The sequence below is a fragment of the Aedes albopictus genome, chromosome 1 (assembly GCF_035046485.1).
Source record: "Aedes albopictus strain Foshan chromosome 1, AalbF5, whole genome shotgun sequence".
Lineage (NCBI taxonomy): Eukaryota > Metazoa > Arthropoda > Insecta > Diptera > Culicidae > Aedes > Aedes albopictus.
The window spans coordinates 284,828,314-284,854,452 of record NC_085136.1 but is presented as its reverse complement, the minus strand read 5'-3'; the positions used below and the strand labels follow the sequence as shown (position 1 = coordinate 284,854,452).

Genomic DNA, 26,139 nt, shown 5'->3' with positions numbered 1-26,139 from the left:
AACATGAAATGTTGCTCCAGAAATATGAAACGTGGCTGGATGCAGATGACTCATATATATAGATATAGACACGTTTTTTTTACGCAAAGCAGATAGGCCATTTTAAAATATTGCGCCAGAACTTTGCAGGGTAGCTGTCTGGCATTCTTAGAAGAAGCTCCACCCCCGTTTTCGGTACCTACACACCAAAAGTTTAGTGCTGGAAACCACCAAAAAAATTCTGATAATTATTGTTTGGCTTGAGTCAACTAAACGGTCGAAATTAGATGTTTGTATTTTATAAAGATTACCGATGATCTGAAGTGATGATTATTTATCTTAGAGGTTTACAAATCGAATGATTTACTGGCATCTAGCAACAATTCAATTGCTGACCTATGTCTTCAGTAATTGGTATTGCTGATTTTCGACGATTCTCGAAATTGACAGCTGGTCGCCATTGCACGAACAAAAAAAGAAATGCTGATCAGCTGACCGTAGTACAACACGCCTTTCGTTGCCATTGATCAAAACCCGGATTTTTCATCTAGTTGCCAAACATAGGATCTGATTCCACTGATCTAAATCCAATTGGTCCTGAACGTTCCACTGAAAGGAATCTTCTGTCTATAGGTGAACTCGCATAGATCTCGTCGAACGCCACACGCTACATTGTTGAAAGCATCCTTGCACCCCCTGTGGGCATACGGACGGACGGACGACCAAAACGAATGTTTACGATGTGTGCGTAGCTCTACACACTCGACAATGAGCGGGTGCAATACGGTTCTGAAAGAACAATACCGAATGATAATATACAATGACATAAATTTCACCCGAAGGCTTAATCCTTTAACACCGTTTTCCTCTGTGTGACTGAAATATGGTCCCGGGGTTTTTATCCGCCTCTTCCGCGGGCAACATAGCAACGATATTTACGGTTTCTTTTTGTTTTCTAGAGGTTGGTTGGATACGAACTCTGAGAGCGACTCCGGATTATTCGATGGCATAATTGTTTCTATAATTGAAATGCGTATATAGAGAGACGGAGCGTTTCCCAACTAACATATATTGTGAATTTAAACGTCAACAAAGCGTCCTCAATACGACTTGATGCTGAGTTACTGTGTTGTACATATGAACGGAAGTTTCTATGCAAGCCCTATACCAATGAATCTGGCGAACTTAATCCACATGTATATGCTGTGCGAGCAGCTTCTATGCCACCAAGTCATAGCTCTTTTCTCGGCTCCTATGTAACCCACTAACTGAATAACATCTTGAGAAGGCGCTTTTTCAGACTTTTTGCAGTTGTTAAATAATAGTTATACGGCATCCCCAAAATTAACCGATTAAATATAATTAGGTTATGGATACCGTGACGCAATACATGTGGAACTGGAATTATCGCTTTTCAAATTGAATAATTATAGTACTTGCCGCCACATGGAATCGAATTTCCGATCTCTGTATCCTCCGGTCCCGATGATGCCCTCTCTGCCACACTGCTGTATATAAATAGCATAGAAAATAGCCCGTTTTGTTTTACTCCAGCAACGCTTCATAATTGTGTCACAAGAAACCTTACCCATCTTCATCTTCCTACAAAAGCTTGTGAAACGTAAAAAGCAACCATGTTTACATTGAACAAGCTGTGTGGTTGCGCCAACAGGTTCTTCTAGCTGAATGAGTGTTCTTTAAACAGCTACGAAGCGCTGCTATTTTGTGTATTTGGCAACATAACAAACGTACTGTATAAAGCAGCTCTTGTATTGGCTGGGACTCTTACTCGATTTGCACATCTTCCGGCATTGAATTAAAGTGCAATAAAAGCAACCCAAATAATTTCACAACACAGAGATAGATAGCTGTAAAGAATTTGTGAAGAAGCTATATATCCCGCTTAAAGTTTGTTTTGACAATAATGTTTACATCCGACAAGCCGTGTTGGTGTACCAACAGTTTCTTTATAACAGCTTCTAGCTGTAATGAAATCGCAGAACGGCCTTAAAGCGCTGCTGGTTTGGGGATTTGTCAGTATAACGAATTGTACTGTATAGTAGCAGCTGTTTTGTTAGTGGGGACTCCTATTCGATTTGTTCAAGTTTTCACATCTTCCGGGTAATCTTCCAGAGTTGGAATAGAGTGGAGTAAAGGCAACCCCAGTGACAAGTGATGAATTTTTAAAAACCGAGTTTGGTAGCTGTATGGTGCTTGTTTTGCATTTGTGTATTAGCTTATGATTTATATTTGACTAGCTACCCTTTTATTCAGCGTTGTCTGCTTTTATTCGATGGTTATACAACAGAAAGCAAATGACTGAAGCTTATAGCGCTGAAAATGTTAGTTGGGTTGGCAGATCTGATTGTCGAAGCATTGTGAACGATAGCGATTCCACCATTACAGAAATAGGGTAAAAGCACTAGACTTCGCCACTGCTCTAGTCTGCGCCCCCTCCACTCCATACAAATTCCATTTGTTATGTATAAAGTGGAGAAGATTAGAGCAGAATTTTAGGGGGGAGAAGTCTACATGAGAATCTTTTCGTAAGTCCAGTATTGGGTAAAACACCGTGTTCTCGAAATGCAACTGGAAACAAAATAGGCACCTCATCACCTCCAGCTGTACAACGAAATGGCAAAATTATGAATAGTTTGCGAGCTTTCTAAGTTGCTGATAGGAATTATTAGCTAACAATTCCTGCAAGGACTTGGCCAATTATGTGGAGATGAGTGAGTCTATGTTATTGTACATAGTAGCGAAATCTACAATGCTTCATACTATGCTATATCCAGCTTTATAACGAAATAAAAATCTCGGATTTTATTTCCGCTTCAAATGCGAACGAAAATCGACTTAATAAAATACTCTCTCTGCATCTTGCCAACTCGGTCTCGCTATCCCGCCCTCCCCAGAAATGTGTCTCCTTTTCGTTCGTTAACACCGAGGCGGCAGAACGAGCCAAGAAGCATGATCTTTCGAGCATAACCGCCCTGTTCACTAACCTCCCGCATCACTGCACTGGGGAGAACCTTTCTCCCCCTCAAACGGAAGTGACAGGGATAAAATCCCACGGAAATAAACGAGATGCTCAATTACGCAAGGAAAGCAAAGAAAAATCGCACGCAAACTTTTTTTTCGGTTCACTTGAGGGAAAAGTTGCTATTGAATCAAAAGTTTTTTTATTGCACATCTCCCGCAGAAAATTTAGAGCGACCGAAGCATCACAGTTTAAACGGTGTGCTGCCGTTTAAATAGTTCTCCTTCTAATTGAAATACCCATTAAAATTCACCTCCTACAAAGATACAATTTACTTAAAGTAAATCCTACTCAAGAAAAAACAAGCACGCTTCACCGGGTCGCAAAACTTGAAACAAAAGTGAAATAAAATTTTCCGCCCATCGAAGCAAAATGGACAATGAGCCAAGAAAAACTTTTCCTCCAAAAGCTTATTTACCATCCCGGCAGGACGTTCGCCGCATTTTGCTCCAGCACGGACACGGGCTCAGCAGACTTCCTTCAAGAAACCACATGAAACCACTTCGGAATCAAGAACCCCCGGTTCCGTGGGCTGTTGTTGTTGAGAATGTCTTCTCGCAAGCAGGTTCGTTTCCCTCGCTTGCTGCTGACCGCGACGACGACGATGACGTACTTACTTTTTGGCTACGCACGCCTGCCACTGCCCGGCCACACCACCCGCGTCTTCAGGAAGGGTGGTGAATGGTGGGAAATCGACAAGAAAATCACGACACAGTCCCCGGGGAGGAAAACTTTTCGGCAAGGTCATCGGATGGACGACGGATGGATGGACGGGTGGCGGCGTGGTGATCCAGAAGGATGCACACAAGGAGATATTAATATTTATGATCATCACCGCCGGGTGGCGAGAGATGGGTTCTTATTATTGAATGGCAACGTTCCACCGATTGTTTTCTATGTTAACGATGGCGATGGCCTTGGCTGGAAGCCTACCGTTTACTGCTTGTTGAAAGTCTTGTATCAGCAGCTGTTTACGCATGAATGATGAAATACGATGTCGAGCGACAATAGACAAGGGAAGACTGGAAGGGCATCGAAGGAACATGGGATACATGAATATTTTCCTTGTAGAATGGGCAACCATGCGACTCCATCAGTATGTTTCTTAGACTGAGTGAGCATTCATCATTGGAAGATGACGGCAGACATTGAAGTTCTTTCCACTTACGGGCAGCAGGTCAAGACAATGCGACGTCGGCCCAGCATTCTCAACAATCCCAAAGTACAAACCCTCCGTTAGCTGTTTGTTACCAAAATGCTGGTATATGCGAACAAGACGGCCTTGGTGGTCTAGTGACTACCGCTTCTAATTCATATGCAGAAGGTCCTGGGTTCAATCCCTGGCCCGTCCCTTTCCTCTTACTTTGTATCTTTCTATATACTTACTCCCTCTTCTCTACATATACACTCATGTATATTCACATGTTCAAAGCCATCGCTAAAACATAAACGGGAAGAAAAAGACGTTTCCCTTCCTTCCAGCTTTCCTAGCACATCGTATAACGCCTACGAGTTATGCAATCAAGCGAACTGTGCCGCAATATCTTCAGAGTAATAAATACACTAATCTATCACCTTACGCCTGGCATTCACGCACCGTGTGAACCCATTGCTAACCATATCCCACCGACACTCCGCATGAGTTTGCGCAGGCGCAGAGGTATATTCGGTGTGATATGGATACAAACGATTGCAATCATCACTTCATTCCTCTTCCCCACATTGACCTGCATCCTGACGTGGCAAGCGCCATTGTCGCCTAAAAATAGAAGATCATCAACACTCATACACTGAAGATGCCTGCTAAGTCCCCGGTAGATATCTCATTGGTTCCTTGTGTGAGTGAAGCTGGTCTGGCGATACTGGAGTGGCGGTCAATCAAGCTCAACTCGAGCTCAAACCGCTAGTGGTATGCGAACAAAGATGAACCAATTTTTCTTGGACATACCTTCCAGCGATTATGACGTAATCGTCCTTTCCTAAACGTAGCTTTAGAGGCCGATATGAGTAATTCAAACATAACATCTAACTACAATATCTACCGTTGTGATCGTAACAGCGCATCTAGTTGGTTCCGAAGAGGAGGTGTCGTATTGATCGCCGTCAAGAGATCGATCTCCAGCAAATTCCGCTTCCCGTCTAAGTCTAGTTTTGTCTGTGCTATTTATCCAAGGCCAAATAGCGATTCTACAAGTTATGCTGCACACTTTGACTGCGTTCAACAGATAATACGGAAAACTGCTTGTGAGGACTATTTGATGGTTTTAGGTGACTACAATTTGTCTCGTTTGCAATGGGCGTACGATGACGATTTGAATTCGTTCCTTCCGACCAATGCGTCCTTCACTTCAGGAGCAAAAGTTCGCCGAGAATATGATTGCCAGTGATTTAGAGCAGATCTCCGATGTACGAAATTTAAATAATAGGCGGCTTGACTTCACCTTTGTTAGTAACAGCAGAGAAGCTGAATTGATTGAAGCTCCCTTATCGATTCTACTTCTTGACCAACCAATGCAATTGAATGTGCGAATCCTCAAGGTATTTCTGACTAGATTTCTGAAGATTTTAATTTCGATTTCACCGCTTCGCTTCACGGGCAGGCTAAGACCTGAGTTGCCTCAGCTTACATAGTAGCCGTCTCCTTTCCACTCGGTCCATGGCTTGGAGACACAACTCCGCACTCTGCGAAGGGTCCGCAAATCGTCCTCCACCTGATCGACCCATCTAGCTCGCTCCGCACCACGTCTTCTTGTACCGGTCGGATGCCTCTAGAGAACCATTTTAATCGGGTTGCTATCCGACATCCTGATTACCTGACCCGCCAACCGTAGCCTCCCGATTTTCGCGGTGTGGACGATGATTGGTTCTCTCAGCAGCTGATGCAGCTCGTGGTTCATTCGCCTTCTCCAAGTTCCGTCTTCCATCTGCACTCCGCCGTAGTCGTAGATGGTACGCAACACCTTCCTTTCGAGAACTCGAAGGGCGCATTGATCCTCTGCACTTACCTTACCTTACTTATCAGGCTAAGGCCTGAGTGGCCTCTGCTGTACATAGTAGCCGTCTCCATTCCACTCGGACCATGGTTGTTTGTCTCCATTTCCGCACTCTGCGTAGGGTCCGCAGATCGTCCTCCACTTGGTCGATCCACCTATTTATCCCGCTGCGCTCCACGTCTTCTTGTACAGGTCGGATGACTCTCGAGAACCATTTTCAATCGTATCAGTTTATCGAGAACCTTGATCAATCGTATCAGTTTATCCGGGAATCCGTATTCGTGCATAATCTGCCATATCTGTTCTCGATCGATTGTATCATACGCCGATTTGAAATCGATGAACAAATGATGTGTGTGCACGTTGAATTCACGGCATTTCTGCAACACCTGGCGGATGGCGAACATCTGGTCCGTTGTAGCGCGTTCACCCATAAATCCAGCCTGATATTGCCCCACGAACTCTCTTGCAATCGGTGATAGACGGCGGCATAAAATTTGAGAGAGTATCTTGTAGGCAGCGCTCAGTAGTGTGATCGCGCGGTAGTTCCCGCAATCCAACTTGTCGCCCTTTTTGTAGATGGGACACACGATACCTTCCATCCATTCCTCCGGTAATACTTCCTACTCCCAAATCTTGGTAATGACCCAGTGTAGTGCTCTCACCAGTGCTTCTCCACCGTATTTTAGAAGCTCGCTTGGTAGTTGATCTGCTCCAGCAACTTTGTTGTTTTTCAACCGGCCAACCTCTTCCTCAACCTCTTGGAGATCAGGGGCCGGAAGTCTTCCGTCCTGTGCACACACTCCTAGATCTGTTACCACGCCATCTTCGGTACTTGCAACGTCGCCATTGAGACGCTCACCGTAATGCTGCCGACTTGAACTGATGTGATTATCGCCGTTGCCGATGCGTTACGCTTCTTGGAATGGGACGAGCTACTACCCGGCACCGGTGTTAATGAAGCAGTTGCAACCTTCTACAGAGCTTCCTAGGCATAAGTAGACATATCCCTCTCCAAGCAATCTCTTTGTGTCCTGTAAATATCGTTGCAATACTTCTTGGAAAGTCCCTATATTTAGTTCTCTAGGAACTGCTACTGCTATTTTTAATTAGTGAGTTTAAGGATTCCAAAAAAAATCTACCAAACAGTTTTTCAGGAATCCCGTCAAAAACTTCATCAAAAACAAGGTCAAAAACGCTTGAAGAAGGCCCTCAAATGTTGGGTAATTCTCGCTCAAACCAGACCAACATTAACATTAAGACTCAAGCATTCGTCATCATTTTTCGGTTATAGAAAAACAGTTTTTTTCGTTGTAAATCAAAACAATGACCACGAACATGTATTCACTGTACTACATTTCTCATGTGGAATGCAGTGAAACCCTTTTCGTTGCAAAAATGTTTGATTTGAACGAAAAAACTGCTTTCAAATGTTTGATGATGACGATGCGATGATTTCAATGACGAATGGTTCAACGTTAAGTCTGGGACAGAGTTTGAAATTTTCATTGTCAATGAGTACAATCAACGTGAATTTTGAAAATTCATTCTTCTGTCACTGAAAATAATCACTGAGAAACATAACTAGTCTATAACTCTCTATTCTACTTCCAATCACTAATATATTTGTGAATAGTCAAGGTACGCAAAACGAATCAGGCGAAAAAACAAACGCTTTGTTGCATGCCATACATGTTGGTAACAAACATGCTTCACAACAAACGGTTATCATACGATGGAGACAATAAACAAAATTTGTTTTTATTTAATATCGCTTGCCATGCATGTATTGATATTCCGGGGTTTCCACCACAAAGTCAAGTTTGATTTGTAAAACAATGCGAAAATCACGTAATGAAAGGTGCTCATTCGCTGGAATATGAATAAAAACGATGAAAACCCCTTTGATTGGATTGAATTGATGGACCCCTCGCTTGCCAAAGGTGACATGTACAAAACTTCACATTTCAATGATAGACTTTTCATTTGAAGATGATGTTTTTGGCAGCCATCTTTGATTTAGAAGCCATTTTGAATGTTATCATTAAGTTGCGATTTTTGCTGAGCTCGCAACCACCGATTTCAAATCTGAAATCACCATTAGAAAGCTAAAAGCTTTTCGAAGTATTAAAATATTTAGATGAACATTGACCGCAACAATGATATACCGACTGTGAATCATCGCCGTTCTCCTATACATTCGTACACGCGCATCTAATCTGGCGAAACGGGATTGATGGAATCGCGTGCATTGCGTTCAATTCCTAAAAGCTAAACGAAAACAAACTATTCCAATTCCTAAAAGCTAAAACAAAAACAAACTATGAACAAAACAACAACAACAAAACAATAAATGGAAACTCGTTATCCTGTAATCGGAAGTTGTTATCCATCTGAGTAACTGCAATGTTATGTTTTGTGATGTGCCCTGCCAGTTTGTTATGTCTTCTTTTCTAATAAATGATCTCCTGGTATTTGGTATGCCTCGTAACGCATTTTCACAAACAAATTTTGCTCTTTTGGACGATGGTACGCCTTAGTTAGTTTACAGAATCCAAAAACATTCTCAAAAGACCATGTTCTAGTGCTATCTAAAATTCAACTGGTATAAAACTGGCACAAAGCTTTTTGCACCACATCCAACCGTACACCATATTTCAAGTGAAATCATATAAAATTAATATCAAAAGCCATCAGTTGACAAACCTCGCTGGCAAATAGACACAAATGTCAACATTGTTGCCAACCACTACTCCGAGTTCAATGGTTTCATCCGGTGGTTGTGGATCGAAATTGTTGTTTTTTTTCTACTTTCTGAAGCTACGTGACCCACACAGTTTTGATTGGAGGATTTACCACAATCCGTATTTGCTCGATGATGGTCACGTTGGAAACGCGGTGGGTGATGAAAAAACTCTAAATTGCCTAGAGGCATTGTTTCCGGAATCGTTTCGTTCGGTTCGGAGTCATTAAAAATAAATTTTACTTGGAATGCGCTGCTCGGGAATTCGGCTAAACTTTTATCGTCAAGTTTGTCGTACTGTTCGACGAACAGAAAAATCTGAAAAAAATATCTCATGACATTGTCCAGCTAAGCGTCCTTCTGCTTCAAGATGTCCTTGTTCGATGCTAATTACTCCCCATTTCAGCACCTCAACCCCAACCAGCAGCAGCAGCCTATCCTACTGGTACAATTATGCTGCAAATGTGCATGGCAGCATACGCAACGCATACAGCATCCCCGCAGTCAGTCGAACAAGCCGTGAAACTAAAAAGCAACAACAAGAGCAACTTTCCGTACGTACGTCACAATTGAAGGTACAACGTGCAGCAGCAGCAGCACCTACAAAAGTACATGCTGCAAGCAAACATCAGAAATTACCCCGTTTCATGTAACAGTAGAGCAAAACTTCAATTTGTCGCTTTCCGGCCCGTTGGATCCGTTTTTGTGTTCAAACCTCGTCCGCAGAACCTCTCCAGCAGCGGCACCTCGCCTCGTGCTCCATACTTGCACGTAGGTAGGTAGACAGGCAGTGCATCCTTCGGTGTATCGGTATTGCCCAGTTCGGTGTATACGGAAAGATGTATAGGAAGCTGGCTATATTGGTATTCTCGTTTATTCCCATACGACAGTGCTGGCCCAACTGTTGACCACGGGCCACATGTGGTGTGGAAAAGTTCTAGGCAGGCGAAACCATCAACTGAAAATTGGGATCCTATTGAAGCTGTTTCAGGATCGAAGTGATAAACATGCTAAGATCCGTTGTGAAAATTGTCTAGCCGGCTGATTTTTCGCAACGAAAATGAAAATTTTACTCTTTGTTCCGGATGCTCAAATAGGATTCTTATAGGATACTTATCAGGGGTTTTTAGATACTTAGTTTGGCGGAGCACTTTTTGGCTGTACAGGTCGAACTCAATTTTCCGGAGACGGGTTCTAAAGCTTTTCAAACATTATAGGGAAGTGGAACCATCTCGGCAGGGGTCCTATTTTGGGCACTTTTCTGCTATAACTCAGCCAATTCTGAACCAATTGACTCAATTTTTGGAACGCGATGAGATACGTATAGTATCTAGCCGTGTACAAAATTTCAAGTCAATTGGTTTGTAACTGACTGAGATATAGCGAAGAGTGCCCAAAATGCCGGCCGCTGCCCAAGTAGTTCGCTACCCTATCTGATAAACGGAAAGCTGTGTAAAGCTGGTATTTTTAGTGATTACTAATCAAAGTTGGCTTGACACAATGTACAAATTTCAGCTTCATATGATATTCCGTTCCCCAGATTTATGAGCAGCTCCACAACCCGATTGCAGATAATCGAGTCCGACCTGTAAAACAGTAAAAATTACTAGAATTATGTCAAATTAACTTCTAAACAACCGAAACTTGTGCTGGCGTAACTCTTATATGACGTGTGTGTTGCTTGGGTACATACAGTGATAGACATTCGTTTAGCCGAGGCCCAAAAGTTTTCAGAAAAGTGTCAGGAAACGCATACAAAAGTTTTTATTATAAAACTTTTTTATAGCGGTGATAGTACAGGGGATACTCAAAATAAATGGGACAGGTAAAATTTTCAGTTTTCAAAAAATGTTCCACTAGCTGTAACTTTTTGAAAAGTGCATCAAATATTCTCAAAGTTTTACTGTAAGTTTATCAACTAGTTGTGTATCAGTGGTCCAATTTTGAAAAAGATCGGGCTATTCTACACGAAGTCAGAAAGATTCTAGAAAAAGGTATAATTATCCGATAGCCATGTTTGAGCTGTTATATCTCCGGATTCAATGAACCGAATACAATGAAACTTTGATCATTTACGACTAATATAATGAAATTTGAAAAACATTTGACTTAACTTAAAATTATTAATAAGAAAAAAAGTTATAGCGATTTATTTTATTCAATGTTTTTTTTTTGGTAAATTTATCTATTTTTTCATGTGCGTGCATCCCATAGCTTTTTCAAATTAACGCCAGCCATTTGGTTGCTTTCCTTTGAAACATAAATATATTCACGTCAATTAAAGGGAATTTAAATGAACTATAATTACTATGTCGAATATTGAAACAATGCTGAAATTTTGGATAAATTGGTGTTATATTAGAAAAATAATCTAATTGTTATAATTTTCTTTCGTGTAAAGAATTTTAAATTTATTCAAAAGTTTTTAATAGCTCTTTATATTAGTCATAAACGATCAAAATTTCATTGCATTCGGTTCATTGAATCCGAAGATATAACAGCTCAAAGTTGGCTATCGGATAATTATACCTTTTTCTAGAAACTTTCTAACTTCACGCAGAATAGCCTAATCTTTTTCAAAATTGGACCACTGATACACAACTAGTTGATGAACTTACAGTAAAAATTTGAGAATATTTGATGCTCTTTTCGAAAAGTTACAGCGAGTTGAACATTTTTTGAAAAGTGAAAATTTTACCTGTCCCAGTTATTTTGAGTATCCCCTGTATATCTAGTACTGTTTTATGAAAAGGTGATACATCACGCTTACATGTACACTGAAACAAAAACGAGGGTAAAAACCCTTCAAATGTCATTTTTACCTAAACATTCGTTTAGCCGAGGTGAATGAAAAATTGGCTTTCAATAGATTTTTTTTTATTTCGTACACTCACGAGGATATACCTCAAGGCATTTAGTTTATGACGTGTTAGCAAGATAATTGACCTTAAAAGTTTATTTGTTTGTGAAATTAAAAGAAACATTAGAAAAATTTGTCGCGGTCAGGAGAAACGATGATAAATTAACTTATTTAAGAAAAATGCTTTCTGTAAACACTCTAATGTAAGCTAGATTAGTTGTTTTTCAAATATGGCACAGAACTATTGAATGTTTAAATTATTGCATAAAATGTCGCGAGAAAATTAAGTATATAGGTTTTCGGCTGGTTGAACATCAAAATGGAATTGATAAAAGCTAAAATAAATAGTTCTGTGTAGTAATAAAGACGTATCCTAATGCCTTTGAAGTATAATTGTATAATACTAGCCTTACTAAATGAATTAGAAGACTGCCAAGCGAAAGAACTGCAAGAAGAATCGGAATTTTTTAACCCTGTTTATTTCAAAGCAGATGCTCATACAAAAATGCCTGACATGGTCAAAACATTGGCTTATTTCATTCAATCTGAAGAAATATATTATAAATAGGTCTTAGATTTGAATCACATTCATTTTTAACATGATTTATTTGAAAAGAACGTTTAAATTATGAAACAAGTAGTTCGTGCTAGAAATTTAAATACTTAGGGTGCCTTTTCTGAAAATGTGGGGCGTCTATGTAATGTATGTTATTTCAGCCAGATTACAGTCTAGCAATTATTGGAAGCTATAAGAAGACGTAATAGTAGTAAATGCTGTGATTTATGCAAGTTAAACTATCATTTTTCATCAAAACAATACATACTTAAATACGTGATTTTTTGATGGTTTGCGGTATTTTTTTCTGTTAAAAACTTTGTTTTTTCGTAGATTTTCAATCTGCACTCGTCGTGATACTTTTATTGGAATCTTTTAAAACACCTCCGATGAAAATAATTACAACAAATCTCAATTTGGAAAAAAAATTCAATATTATAACTTACTTATATGAGATGCATGTAAAATAATATGGCACTTCTGAAAACGATCAAATTCATTATTTACAAGTCGATCTATAATGCAGGTCACTATTCAAAATGATTGTGTTGGATATTATTCGAAATTTGATAGTTATTATTATGGAATTCTAAAAAATGTACAATTCGGTTAAACGAATGTCTAGGCAAATTTTCTATTTTTCTTGTATTATACGGCCATAAAATAAATAATATTTTGTTTCACCCCATTGACTAATGCAAATTAACTAGAAGATCCTCCAAAAATTAAAAAAGAACATAAAATTATTACAGTTGCGAAAAAAAAAATAGAAAAAATATGCCTCGGATCAACGAATGGCTACCATTTACCACTACAAACAACCAAAGATGAGGCTTGGCAGACGTTGTACACGTTCCAAGAGCTCAAACTTTATTGGGTCAATTACGGTAACAGCCATGTTCATACGGTCAACCGAGGAAGAATACGGATTTGGTCTCGGTCAACTTCCTGAAAGCTAGTGTTCTCAGATTATTTTAAGTTACAAATTTTTCACAGTTTGATAAAAAAAAAACAACTGAATGAGTTGTATAAAAGGCTTCAGCACTCTTAGAAGTAGTACTTTTCGGCACATGTAGTGAAGACAAGTAGGTCGTTATACATGGGCATTTCCCGGGAAATACTTCCTGGTATCGGGAGCCCTACTGAGAGCGTCCTCTGCAAAAGACCTTGCTTCATGTGTACATCGTATGGCAGGCACGAATAAACGATTTTTTTTTTTTATTCTAGTGACGACTAAATGCCATTCACGAACGGGTGCATGCTCCGAAAAAATCGAAACCAATGCAAAAGCGTTAACGTATGTGCCGGAGTTTGTTTCTGCGCATTGCAAAAAAAATGAATCATTCAAAAGTCGAATGCTATAGGCAGAGCCGTAGCGTGCAGTTCGCCAGGTTGGCCCCCGCCAAGAGCACCAGCTTCAGAGGGGCGCCGTAAAGGCCTAAGGCTAGAAGCAAACAGAATGGTACTAATTTTTTCTTGAATGTTATCAAGATTTCATTACTTACAGCATCTAAGATTGATCATGTGTTTTTAACGTTCATCTGTATTCTCAAAAAATCAGATTTCTCTCGATTATTTCCTACAAACAGTTTTGCTGAACAAAAGTGGAACAAACAACTCTCAGGCAAACTCTAGCTAAAGAAAATGCAGCTCAGCTAGTTCTGTTTCTTGCGTTTGAGTATTTGGTCGGAATTTTCTTGATGGGTTTCTTTCAGTAAATCTTTCGAAAATTCTTCAGAAATTCCTGTAGGGTTTTCTTTGAAAAATCGTCAAAGAATTCCTTCAAAAAATATAACAGAAACTCTTTCAAGGATTCTTAAAAATTCAAATCAAAAATTCTTCTGGAAATGCCACTTGAAATTTCTCGATGGTCTTCTATAGAAATTCCACCACAAAGACCTTCATGAGTTATCCAGGAATTTATTCAGAAATTAGTCAAAGAATTCAACTCGATATTTTTCCAACGATTCCGACTAGAATATTATATCAAGATTATATCATATTGTGCTATGATGTTATAATATTGTTCAATATCTTATTGTGTTATAAACTAGATTCTGGATGATGTTAAAATAACTAAAATTGTAACTAAAACCACACTGGTCTTATCAAGATAATAACCTATTTTGTTATAAACAGATCAAAATTATAACAGAATGTGATATGAATATTAGCTGCAGGATTTCTAGTTTCTATTAAAATGTGGCACAATTTTGTAACGTTATTGTCCAAATGTCGAAGAATCAAAACTAAATTATAATACAATGAGTTGTCAAACAATATTTATAACATAATGTGTTATAATTGAGTTATAGAATTTCAAAATCACCAAGGATGTTGAACATGATTATATCACAATGAGTTATAAATATCATGGTTTGTTATAATTATGTTTTTGTTAGAACTTTCTAGTCGGGATTGTATTAGAAAAACTTCCATAGTTTCCTTTAAAAAAATCTACAGATATTCTTTCAACAAATCTTTCAGGAATAATTTTGACATTTTTCTTCAAGGATATTGTTCGCGCAGTTCAAAATCGGAATTTTTGACATGCGAAAATCAATTCTTCTCCTAAACCATGTGTCGGACGTACGTCGGGCATAGCGCGCTGGATAGAGGACCAGGTCCGCTGTCCAGCGCACAACGTTCGACGTTAGGTTTCACGTATGGATTTTGAGAAAATTCGATTGTCGCGTGTGGTGAAACTTCGGGTTTCAACCGCGACGACAATACCTTTAGAAATTCTTGCACAAATTCCTTCAATCTAATATTTCTCAATACTTCTATTTCATATTTATGTCCTATTTCCTCCTGCTAAATAATCAATAAATATCTTTAAAATTTTCCAGAGCTTATTTGAAAACACTTACAGAGATTCCATCAAAAACATCTTAAAAGATTAATTACAAACTCAAATGATTTCCTCACTAATTCCAAGAAAAATGTGTTCGTACTTACAGTCGTATAAGAAAAATGATATTTAGAAAATTTTTGGGCGACTTCTCTTGAAATTTCTAAAGAAATACACGAATGAAAAACACTCTAAGAATTTTTTTTAAAAATAAGAGAAAACTTTGTTCTTCGGAACACCAAAATCCAACTTTTGAGGAAAATTAAAAAAAAAACAATTAATAATTACACATTATTGCAAATTACCTGGGGACGACACTAGTTGTCCCAAACCGAAATATCCCAAAAAAGCCGAAAAAATCTGGTAAAATACGCAAAAGCTTCGCCGTCTTTTCAGTGAATGTCGACTTTTGGATGGATATTCCGACTTTTTAGGGTTGTGAAAACTTATGGCATACCCCTATAAATTAACAAGGTCCAATGATCGTGGGGCGCCAATCTGGATGCTTGCCAAGAGCGCCATGGGACCATGCAACAGCTCTGGCTACAGGCAGAATGTGCCTACCTACAGAAATCCTGTAACAAATCTCGTAGTAAATTTCAAAGAAGCTAAAGAATTCCCAACACGGACTCCTGGAGGAATTCCTAAAGGAACTCCCTTAGTCTTCTCGAGGAGAAATTCTTGAAAGAATCCCTGGAGGATTTCTTGTAATATCTTCTGCAAGAATCTCTAATTTTTTTTTCAAACTGGGAGAATATCTGAAGGATTTCCTGATTGAATCCATCGAAAAACTATTAGAGGAATCACTGAACGAACTTTTGGAGGATGGAGCTCCTAGAGAAATCACAAAATAAATTTCAGATGGAATCGCTGGATGAGGTTAAAGAGGAATCTCCGAAGAAACTTCTAAAAGAATTGCTGAAGGAATTCCCGAAGAAGTTATTGGAATGAGTTTCATGAGGAAAATCCCTGAATCAATTTTCGGAGGGATTCAAGAAGAAAGAAATTCTTAGAGGAATCCCTGGAAAATCACTGAAGAATCCCAGAAAGAATTCTAGGAGCAATTTCTGCGGGAATCACTGAAGAGTTCCTGGAGAAATCTCCCAAGGAATTCCAGAAGAAATTCATCAAGGAATTCAGGGAGAAATCCTGGAAGAAATTCCTGGAGAAATCCCAGAAGGAGTTCGTGGAAAAATCAGTGAAGAAATTATTGGGACGGGCTTGGTGGTCTAGTGGCTAACACTTCTGATTCATATGCAGAAGGTCCTGGGTTTAATCCCTGGCCCATCGCTTTCCTCCTACTTTGTATCTTTCTATTCTATATACTTTCTCTTTCCTCTCTACATATACAACTCATGTATATTCACATGTTCATAGCCATCGCTAGAACAGAAACGGATCGAAAAAGCCGTTTCCCTTCCTTCCAAACTTTTACAGCACAGTGTCTCAATCCTATTAGATAACACCTGCAAGTTATGCAATTAAGTGAACTGCGCCGCACATCTTCAGAATACCTTACCCTGGCATCCGCGCACCAATGTGTGAACCTTCTGCCAACCAAGCCCCACCAACACTCCGACATCCACATGAATTTGTGCTGACGCAGAGGTATATTCGGTCAGATGTGAATACAAACGATTGCAATCATCACTTCTTTACCCTTCCCCACATTAACCCTAAAAGGGATACCTTCATGGCCTCAGTTTCATCACCTCGCTGAGTGTGTTCCATCAAAGACGAGCTCTGAAAGGCGCCTGGGGTCCAATGGACCCCAGGTATCCCTTTTAGGGTTAACCTGCAACCTAACGTGGCAGGCGCCATCGTCGCCTAAAAATACAAGACTACCAACGCTCACACACTGAAGATGCCTGCTAGTCCCCGGCGGATATCTCATTGGTTCCTTGTGTGAGTGTAGCTGGTCTGGCGATACTGGAATAGCATCTACGGGCCAATCAAGCTCAAGCTCAAATCAGTGAAGGGATTCTTGGAGCAATCTCTCAAGGATCAATGCGAGAAGCAATTCCTTAAGAAACTTCAAGAGAAATCCCTCAATAAACCCAGGAGAAATCTCTCAACCCTTCAGGACGAGCGCCGTTGTAAAAAGTACAACACTACCAAAAAACCTCGCAGTGCAGTTTCAGCTGCTCGATGGCGCGCGTCCTGAAAGGTTAAGGAATCCTTAAAAAAATCGGAATTAATCCCTAAAAGAACTTCTGAAGGAATCGCTAATGAAATTCCTGGAGAAATCTGAAGATAGAACTCCTAGAGGAATGTTTGAATAAATTTCTGAAACAATCCCTGAAAAACCTTGAAGAAATCCATGAAAAAGTTACTGGGGGGAACCATAAAGAAATTCCCGGATAAATCCCTTGGAGTAATTCAAGAGGAATTCAAAAATAAATTTCTGGAGGAGAACTTCCAAAAGAATCCTTGAATTAACACCAGGAGAAAACTCTAATAAAATTTTTAGAGAAATCTCTGAAGGTTTTTTATCATTTTTTTTTTTTTTGACAAATCATTGAAAACCCTTTGAAGGATTTCCTGGGCGAATCATTAAAAAAAAAGGAACTACTATATAAAGCCTTGAATTAGATTCTTGACTGAACTTCTGGAGGAATACCTGAATTTTTGAAGGAATTTCTGGAAGATTGGCAGATTTTCTTCTGGAGAAGCACCACTCTGCGGATGAGCGTTGTTTTGCTGATGCTTGACTCGAGTCTAAATAAGTACAAGACACTGAGGATGACCTTACAGTTGAGGTCGAAATACGTATCTGTCAAAGGATCCAAATTCTTAGTGGAATTAAAAGGAACAGTTAATTTTCTGTTTACCAACGAAAGTTGAGACATTTCATGTATTACCATAATAATACTTCTGGAGAAACTCCTGCAGAAATTATCATAGGATTCCATCTCTGACAACAAATCTTAAGATCCGTACAGTAACTGGAGTTGGAAACCTCTGTCATACCAGCACCAGCGACAACCGATGACAGATCCCGTTCGGTTATAGGAAGCAAACCAGCGTCCTGCCGGTGCGCATGTCTGTCTATGTAGGAACCTCTACACTTGCATGCATGTATGCGTGTGTACCGTGTGGAAGCATGAATGGCAACAAAAGTCCTGACTATGGACGATGTAAAGGCACGCGTATATGTCCGTCCATCTGTACGCAAGGCACTCAAACGCACACACTTTTAACGGAACGGTGCGGTGCGAGATTCCTGTTTGTGAGTTACCACCCGTTCTTGGTCGGAACGGAAGAATGCCACCCACCACCTCGGTAACTCGTTTAGCATGTATAGTGGTAGAAAGATGTCTAGATGGGGATATGCTATGCATGCAGATTTCCGATGGTGCTTTACCAACTACTGTTGTTATACTGGGTGATGTTTACGGAGATGTTGGCATTGTTGAAAAAGCATGGTTATTGCATTTTCTGGCTCGCAGCACCGCGAACTTTGGCGGTTGTTGCTCGCATGTGATGTGAGGGAAAGTGCATTTGCACATTTGCCTCTTGGATAGAAGGCATATCCTATTAGGGGCCGTACATCTGTTCCGATTTTTCGACATTTTTGACAACTTCCGCCCCTTTTTCTCTCTTGTAAGATTTTTGGTATGAAAACTAAACTATGTTTGTGTGACACGTAAGATTTCTCGAACCCAAGTGGTCAGACATCAGCCGACACATTACACGAATAAAATCGCGGTCTAAATCCAACCTTTTTGAACCATGTTTTTTTAGAAACCTGTAGGAACTTCATGAGGATTTTCATATATTAAAATCTACAGAAACAATTCCTCAAATTACTCCCTAATAAACTCCTGGAGGATGTCCATTAAAACATCTAAAAGAATTTCAAAATGAACTTCTGGAGGAATTCCCGAAGGTTCAGCATGAATCCCGATCGGAGCTTTTGGAGGAAAACCAAAACAAATAGTTCCTAAATGAATCCCGGGAGCAGTTTCAAAAAGAACTGTCCGGAACAATCACGACAAGAGTTCCCAAAAGAATTCCGGAAGAAGTTCCCGTAGAAATCCAAGAAGGAGTTCCTGAAGAAATTCCAGAAGCAAATCCTGACAATGCAATCCCACAAGTAGTTACTGAAACAATTCCGGAAAGAGCTTCTGGAAGAATCCCGCAGAAGGTTTCGGAGGAATACTGAAAGAAGTTCTTGTAGCATTCCTGGAAGGATCTCAGACAAAATTCTTCAAGAAAGGGACTCCGGGAGGAATATCGTATGAAATTCCTGAAGGAATCCCAAACGAATCTGTAGTAATCTTGGAAGGAATTCCTGAAGCAATCCCCTAGAGAACTCCTGGAGGAGTTCCGCAAAAAAATCCAGGTAAAACTCTTGGAATTCCCAGGCATATTTTCCAAGAATACCTTCTGCAAGTAAAAAAAAACTTCTGAAGACATTCCAGAAGAAACTATAGGGGGAATCTAAGATGGATTTTGGGAATGGATGGAATTAGTAAATCCCGAAAGTCCCAGAAGTAATCTCTGAAGGAATCCTGAAAGGAGTTCCTGGAGGAACCTTCCAAGAATCTGAGAAAGGATTCTAGGGGGAACTTTTAAAGGAACCCAAAAAACAATCTCTGATAGAGCTCCTGAGGAAGCGCAGAAGGAAATCCTAGAGGAAGCCAAGAATAAATTTCAGGAGAAACCACGAACGAAATTTCAGAAGGAATCTCAGGAAAAAATGGCTGGGGTAATCCTAGAAGGAATTCCTGGAGGAAATTTCAGAAGGAATTTTAAAGAAATTTAGGATTTTCTGAAGTAATCTCAGAAGCTAGTTCTTAAGAAGTTTCTTTTTTGTCTGTATGTATTAACGAGATTTTTAACCCTAGGCTAGTTCATCTCGATCTTAAGAAGTCCTAGACAAATTCTCTGAAAGAACCTCGGGAGTAGTTCGTCGAGGAATCCTGACAAGAGTTTTTGAAGGAATCCCAGATGGAATTCTTTTAGAAACCTCATGAAAACCTCCTGGAAGAATCCCAGATGGAACTTCTGAAGAAATTCAAAATAAACCCCTGAAAGAATCTCATCAAAAACTCCTTGGGAATCCCACAAGAAACTCCTGGAGGAGCCCTAGAACAAATTTGTAGAAAACCACAAATGATTTCTTGGAGGAATCTCCAGAAAAATGTAACTTAAGATCTTAGTTACTAAGTCTTAGACCACAGACAAACAGACGTATCACTTGAAACAAAGTGCGATTAAAAAAAACACAATCGCCCAATGCTAATTTCGATGTGTTTCGCAAACTCACTGAGTAGATGGCGGCAGTGAGCAAACGTCAAACAGGAGCAAAAACGATGCGAGCGCAATGAGGGAGAGATTTGCGAACTACAGAATATTCGAATAGTCCGTTAAAATGGGAAATGATGAGAAGTGGGTAGAGTGAGAAGTCTGCTTGTCTGTGCTTAGACGTTTCGTGGCCTTGTTATTTACTATTCGGACTTGAGTAGTATGCTACTTTATGATTTGCTGATGGGGTTCCCCTAGGAACTGCTTCTAGAATTTCTCCAGGAATTCCTTCCGGGGTCCTCCTAGGAATACTTTCAGAGATTCCCCTAGACTTTATCTTGGGATTTTTACAGGTATGCCTTTTTCGGTTCATCCAACAGTGTCTTCCAAGATCTATAGGAAGTTCTTTATGGGACTCTTTGAGGATTTTTTTTTTGAATTATCTACAAATCCCCTCTGGGATTGTTCCCTCTGAGATTCCTAAAGAGTTTCATCTGAGAGTGCTCCAGGAGTTATTTCGGGGATTCCTATAGGAACTCCATCAGGGCTTGCTCTTGAGATTCCTTCCTAGGTGTCTTCAGGAGTTCCCAGATTTCTCCATGATTTTGTTTTCTGGGATTCCTCAAGGAGCTATTTCTTCGATTCTTCCAGGATTTTCTAGTGAATTCTCCCGGATTTTTACAGGAATTCTTTCCAGGATTGCTTCAGGAATTCTTCCAAGAATCCGTTCTGGGATTCCTCCAAGGATTCATATCGAAAATCCTCCGAGAATTCATTCCGATATTCTTATAGGTATTCTTGCTAATATCCTTCCAGGAATTAGTTCTGAGATTCCTCTAAGATTTCGTTCCGAGATTCCTTCAGGAATTGCTTCTGAGATTCCTCAAAGAATTCTTCCTGGGATTCTTTCAGGAGCTCGGGAATTCCTCCAAGAGTTCCGGCATACCTCTGGGAAGGAACTCCTGGAGGAGACCTAAAAGGAACGTCTGGAGGGATATCAGAAAGAACTCCTGGAGAAATCTCAGAAGGTCATGAACTAGGTCCTGAATGAGTCCTGGAAGGAACTTCTTCAGAAATCCCTCAATCAACTCCTTATGGACTCCCAGAAGGAAATTATACAGTCGGGTCTCCTTTTACACGCTGCCATCCACTTTACGCCCACCTTGTTTTCCAGGCTGTCTTCTAACCAATCTAGTTCATTTTTTGTAAGTGATTAGTCTATAGTAAGCACTATGCAAGTAAATAGTTTCACATCGTGTACTGACTGAACTGCCTTGACAATAAAAACAGACAGACTCGATATGAAATGATCAATATCTTTCGGTGTCCTTGCCAGTGAAAAACACTGATTTTTGTTACTTAGTCACAATTTGCAATGTTGTTAATTTGAGCTTAGCCTTTGATCACAGGTTGGAGCATTTGATGAATAAAAACGGAAATTGCCAACTCCAAGGTAATAAAACTTTACTGATTACACTTCAAGTCCATAATTCTAAATCAACATTTGTCTGGGCAACCCCATGATTCTCTTCAAGCTATTAAACCATCGTAAAAAGTATATCAAATTTCACTCCTGTAACTTACGGGAAAGGTCGACGCCCTCCCAGAAAAAAAGAAAGATAACCGTAAAAGTTTAACAAACAGTAAAATCAATCTTCCTAAAGGCAAATCCTACCGAGAAGGACACGCGCTTTTCAATCCAAAGCAATCCCATGCAGCGTAGCGTAGCCACATAAACCCGTGAAAGCCAATCAGCTTTTATGCCGGCAATCCGGCACTATTGAACGAATAGATGCTACGAAAATCGAATTCCTCACAAGTGCTGGACTGAGGCTGCCTTGCCTCGCCTTGTACAACGTTACATACCTTCCGATCACCTCGCACAACTCGTACACATCGTCGAACAGAATTTCTTCGTCAGCCATGGTGTGTGATAACGTTTTAGGTGGTTCTATCTCTCGGTTGTTGTTGTTGTTACTGCTGTTGGTCTGCCTATTTATAAATTTACCAGATGCGACGACGACGCCCGTCTATTTACACTGGACTTTTTCCACCACTGACTGACTGTCGCGCTTACTCAGCACTCCAACACCGTTGTTGTTGCTGTGTTGAACAAGAATACTTTTCCACAATATCTTCCTATATTCTTTGGATTGATTCCGGTTGGTTTCTTTGTGTTATTTCTTCTTTCACCGTTCTCACGTGGTTTCTTTTTTTGGAGCGCTTACTTGGCACTTTTTCACCCGAATTTCGTTATCGCTTCAGCGAAACGCTCTCTGCTCTACTCATCATTCAATATTTGCTTATGATAATAAACGGCTCGTCTAGCGGCAGCACACAATCCAATTTTAAGGGTCACTGGCTGCGACTGGAAATGTCGACGGATCGCTGCGCTGTTCGGCTTCGATTGAGATATTTTCTTGTTTATTTTCCCAAGCTATGGTGCAGTTTCCGATGTCGATATTCATCCAACTCAATTTGCTGTGCCGAATGGTTTGTGATGTAATTAAACGCGTTGAGAATATATCTTTTTATGAGGCCGTTTCGCCGTAACCCATTCTCCAACTTTAGCGCATTCACATATGAACGCGAGCGCCACCTCCCTCGAAAGGCGGATAAACAGATTTCCTAGCGTAAATAAATCATCACACACTGGTCACTAGCGGTGGGCAGCCGCGGACACGTACGGAAAACACGATACAGGAAAAGAAAACAAAAATAAATTGGTTCAAAACGGAAAAAAAGACGCGCGTTCCCGAGACCAGAAAGATAATTCCAGTCACGCACTCGGAAGGTCCCGCGTTACGCCGGATAAACACCGTATAGAACCGTTTCACACTTCCTGATTTGCCCAGGTGGCGCCACTATGCGAAAAATAGCTATAGCTTAACACTGGCCTAGTGGTTTTGCGAGTAAGTAATCTTCGTTGTCGTTTGTTTTCTCCGTAGATGAGGGGTCCTGCGGCGAGAGGTTCTTCTGGATACCAACGTAGTCTAACCAACCGTACCTCAACAGTGTGTTTATCCTCTCTGCCCTGCACACCCTATCTGGTGTGGACGGAGAGCTCCAGAGAGTTGGGTGGGTTCTCCAGGCCGACACCCGGGGAACAGGTCCTAGAACAGGTACCCTCTATGGAGCCGGTGTGTCTGCTCAGCTCGGGTTCTCCTGTAACACTAACCGACAAAGCTGGTCAACCTTCGGCAGCTTCCGTACTTTTTCTGATCCTGGAACTCCAAGTACCAATTAATCTCGTTGTTTTCACCAGCCGACGAACCGGTAACTCACAGCCACACTCAAACACGTGTCACGCCGGGGATTACAACTTACAATCCCGTGCCGTTACTCACACGTGCGCTTTCCTCCAGTACACTCACAAGTTGTTTACCAGAACTTGGTCAGGATCCAACACAGGTAACTCACAGACACTCACGATCCTGATTTCTTCCGACTTTTCCAACCCCCACTTTCTCCACCGACGGAGACGCTTTTCCTGACTCCACACAAACACATACAAACGCCAAGGATGCGAGGCCGTTTCTTACTGCCACTGTCAAATCACTACAGCCTAATGATCAATTACTGTCAATGTCTAGCAATTATAATCGGGAGTCACACACAATAGCTTCCGTTCCCGAAGAAAAAAACAGAATCCGATGGCAATCAATCAGCAGGAACGTAATCACCATCCACCGCTAAATCGCAGCACGCCCTGAAGTCAGTTTGCCTGTCAACACACACGGCCTTCTTATCCAATCCGTGCCTGGGTGCACGGAGGGTGGGGCGTTTTTTTTCACCTTTCAAAATCCAAGTAGTCCAAAACTCATACCACACTGTCTACAGGCTCCCAAGATTCTCCAGCACGATGACTTCAGCTATTCAAGTCTTCCGCATTCCCACAGACTCAGAAACCGCCCGAAAAACTCAAGAAAGCACACTCGCGTTTACAGTAACAGGCCTGAGGCCGAACCGTGAAAAATTCGCACCCCGTCAGAAGTCGCAACCAAAAAACACAGAAGCACCACACCGCCTTCTTCGAACTTCTTCGCTCTCTGCCTGACTTTTTGTGTCGTCCAGTATTCTCACAAGTTAATCCACCTTCCGAACCATGGCAAACCTCGAGATCAGCCAAGACTAGCGCACTCTACGTGACTTTGAACCCTCGAATGGCAGGAAAACACATATCCGAACCGACGACACCAAACCGTGAAAAGTTCACACAATCCACCGAGATTGCCCAAATCGACCAACCTCTCACCGAGCACTCATTTTCAGGCGCACCCGCGCGTCGCTCCCGGACAGGTACTCAGATGCTGATTGTCCTGACGCTCTACCACCACCTGATTTTGAGATACACACAACATGCACAACCGGTGGGTGGGGTATGCCAGTGGGAGTGGCTCTCACGCTTTTCCTCCTCTTGATGGGGAGGAAAAGTTCTCACACGCACACTACCAAAATCCACCGCCGTCGCCGTCTTCGTCGCGAACCCGCAATACGCCCGATCACACAGCACAGGGAATCCGGTCAACCACTTTGCTTGTTTACGCAAACAAAATTCCTTCGAACCACACCGTGCACCACCCACTTTTCCCACACTGCTGCACTGACTGTGATCGTGACCCCGCGCGTAACAGGTTGTTTTCTCCTGGATCGACGACGACCGATCCGAATCGAATAAGATATCCCCGGAGAATCTTGTCAGAATCCAAAACGCGAACCGAACCGAATGTGAATGCCCATCAGAACTGAAGCGATCTAATCATACTAAAAGCTAGTACGGGTAAACGAATTTCTAGATGTAAATAAAGTAAAGCGAAAACAGCTAGAGCAAAAAAGAAGGGTCGTCATATAGCGCCATTAGAGAGACGGAGACCGGCTGATGATATGCCGACGAACGTCAAATTGATAACAGAAGCATGCGCGTTTAGTGCCAACGAACGCGTATCGGAATCTTATTGGAATGAAAGTTGGTTTGTGTTTGTGGGTGAGACTGATCTAGAGCAGTTTTTGATGGGGCACAGTAAATACAAAGATTCAAAGATTAAAATAAATCACACTTATTTGTTTATTGCAGAACGTATTCGTTGATACCGTCAAGGCACCATTCACCGTGGATCTAAGAGGATTCGGGGCAAATAAGGGCTGTCATTTGACACCAGTCTCATAAACATTGTTGGTGTCGCTTTTAATTGCCTTCATTACAGGTTAAAATTGAAGCAATATCCACAGAAGTAGAAAATTGTTCACGAAATTTGGTGATATAGTACAATTAGTAAAGGGTAGTAGGGTCGCCTAATTCCGTGGTAGGTCACCATTCACCGTGGTAGTAGGAACCCATTCACCGTGAATGAGAAATTTTATTCTACTTTGTTTATAAATGATCAAAACAACCCAACCAAGGGAATTTTCTTCGTTTTAAATCATTTCAAGTAATAACTTGCAAGATTTTATTAGAAAAACGTATGTTCAAATTTATATTTTTTTTTTCTAGATATATGGGACAATATGAAGCACGGTGAATGGAGATCATTGATTTTTAGGGTACCCATTTACCGTGCCTTTTTGTTTCAATTAAAAAGTACGAGTAATCGTACTTTCTTGTTAAACTTACTTCGGTAATGCAAAATACATACCTGATATGTGAGTTTAATTGCTTCTTGGTGGAATAAAAACGTTACTAAATTTAGTTTATCGCTTAAATCACCTTAGCGCAGTTTTCGGTTTTTCACTATGAATGCAGTGAACAAGCAGAAACCCGCTTCATATAAACACACTTTAGTGTCAAAATGATACTTTTAAATGTTTCTAATGAGCGTTTTGACATGGTAACAATACATTAGTGATGATGATTAACCTGGGCTTGTTAG

At 40.7% G+C, this 26,139-nt stretch overlaps 1 protein-coding gene across 4 annotated transcripts in view; it reads right to left on the bottom strand.

The window, feature by feature from the left end:
- Positions 1 to 25,102, bottom strand: part of LOC109414942 (peripheral plasma membrane protein CASK) — a 676,441-nt gene extending 651,339 nt beyond the window's left edge. Inside the window, exon 1 of one of the 4 annotated variants that reach the window (XM_062846946.1) lies at positions 22,139 to 25,102. In XM_062846946.1, the coding sequence (XP_062702930.1) occupies positions 22,139 to 22,197 (59 nt within the window). In that variant the 5' untranslated portion in view covers positions 22,198 to 25,102. The remainder of the gene's footprint in view (positions 1 to 22,138) is intronic. The other 3 variants (XM_062846943.1, XM_062846944.1, XM_062846945.1) reach the window with 3 other exon arrangements.
- Between the last annotated feature and the right edge of the window lie 1,037 nt (positions 25,103 to 26,139).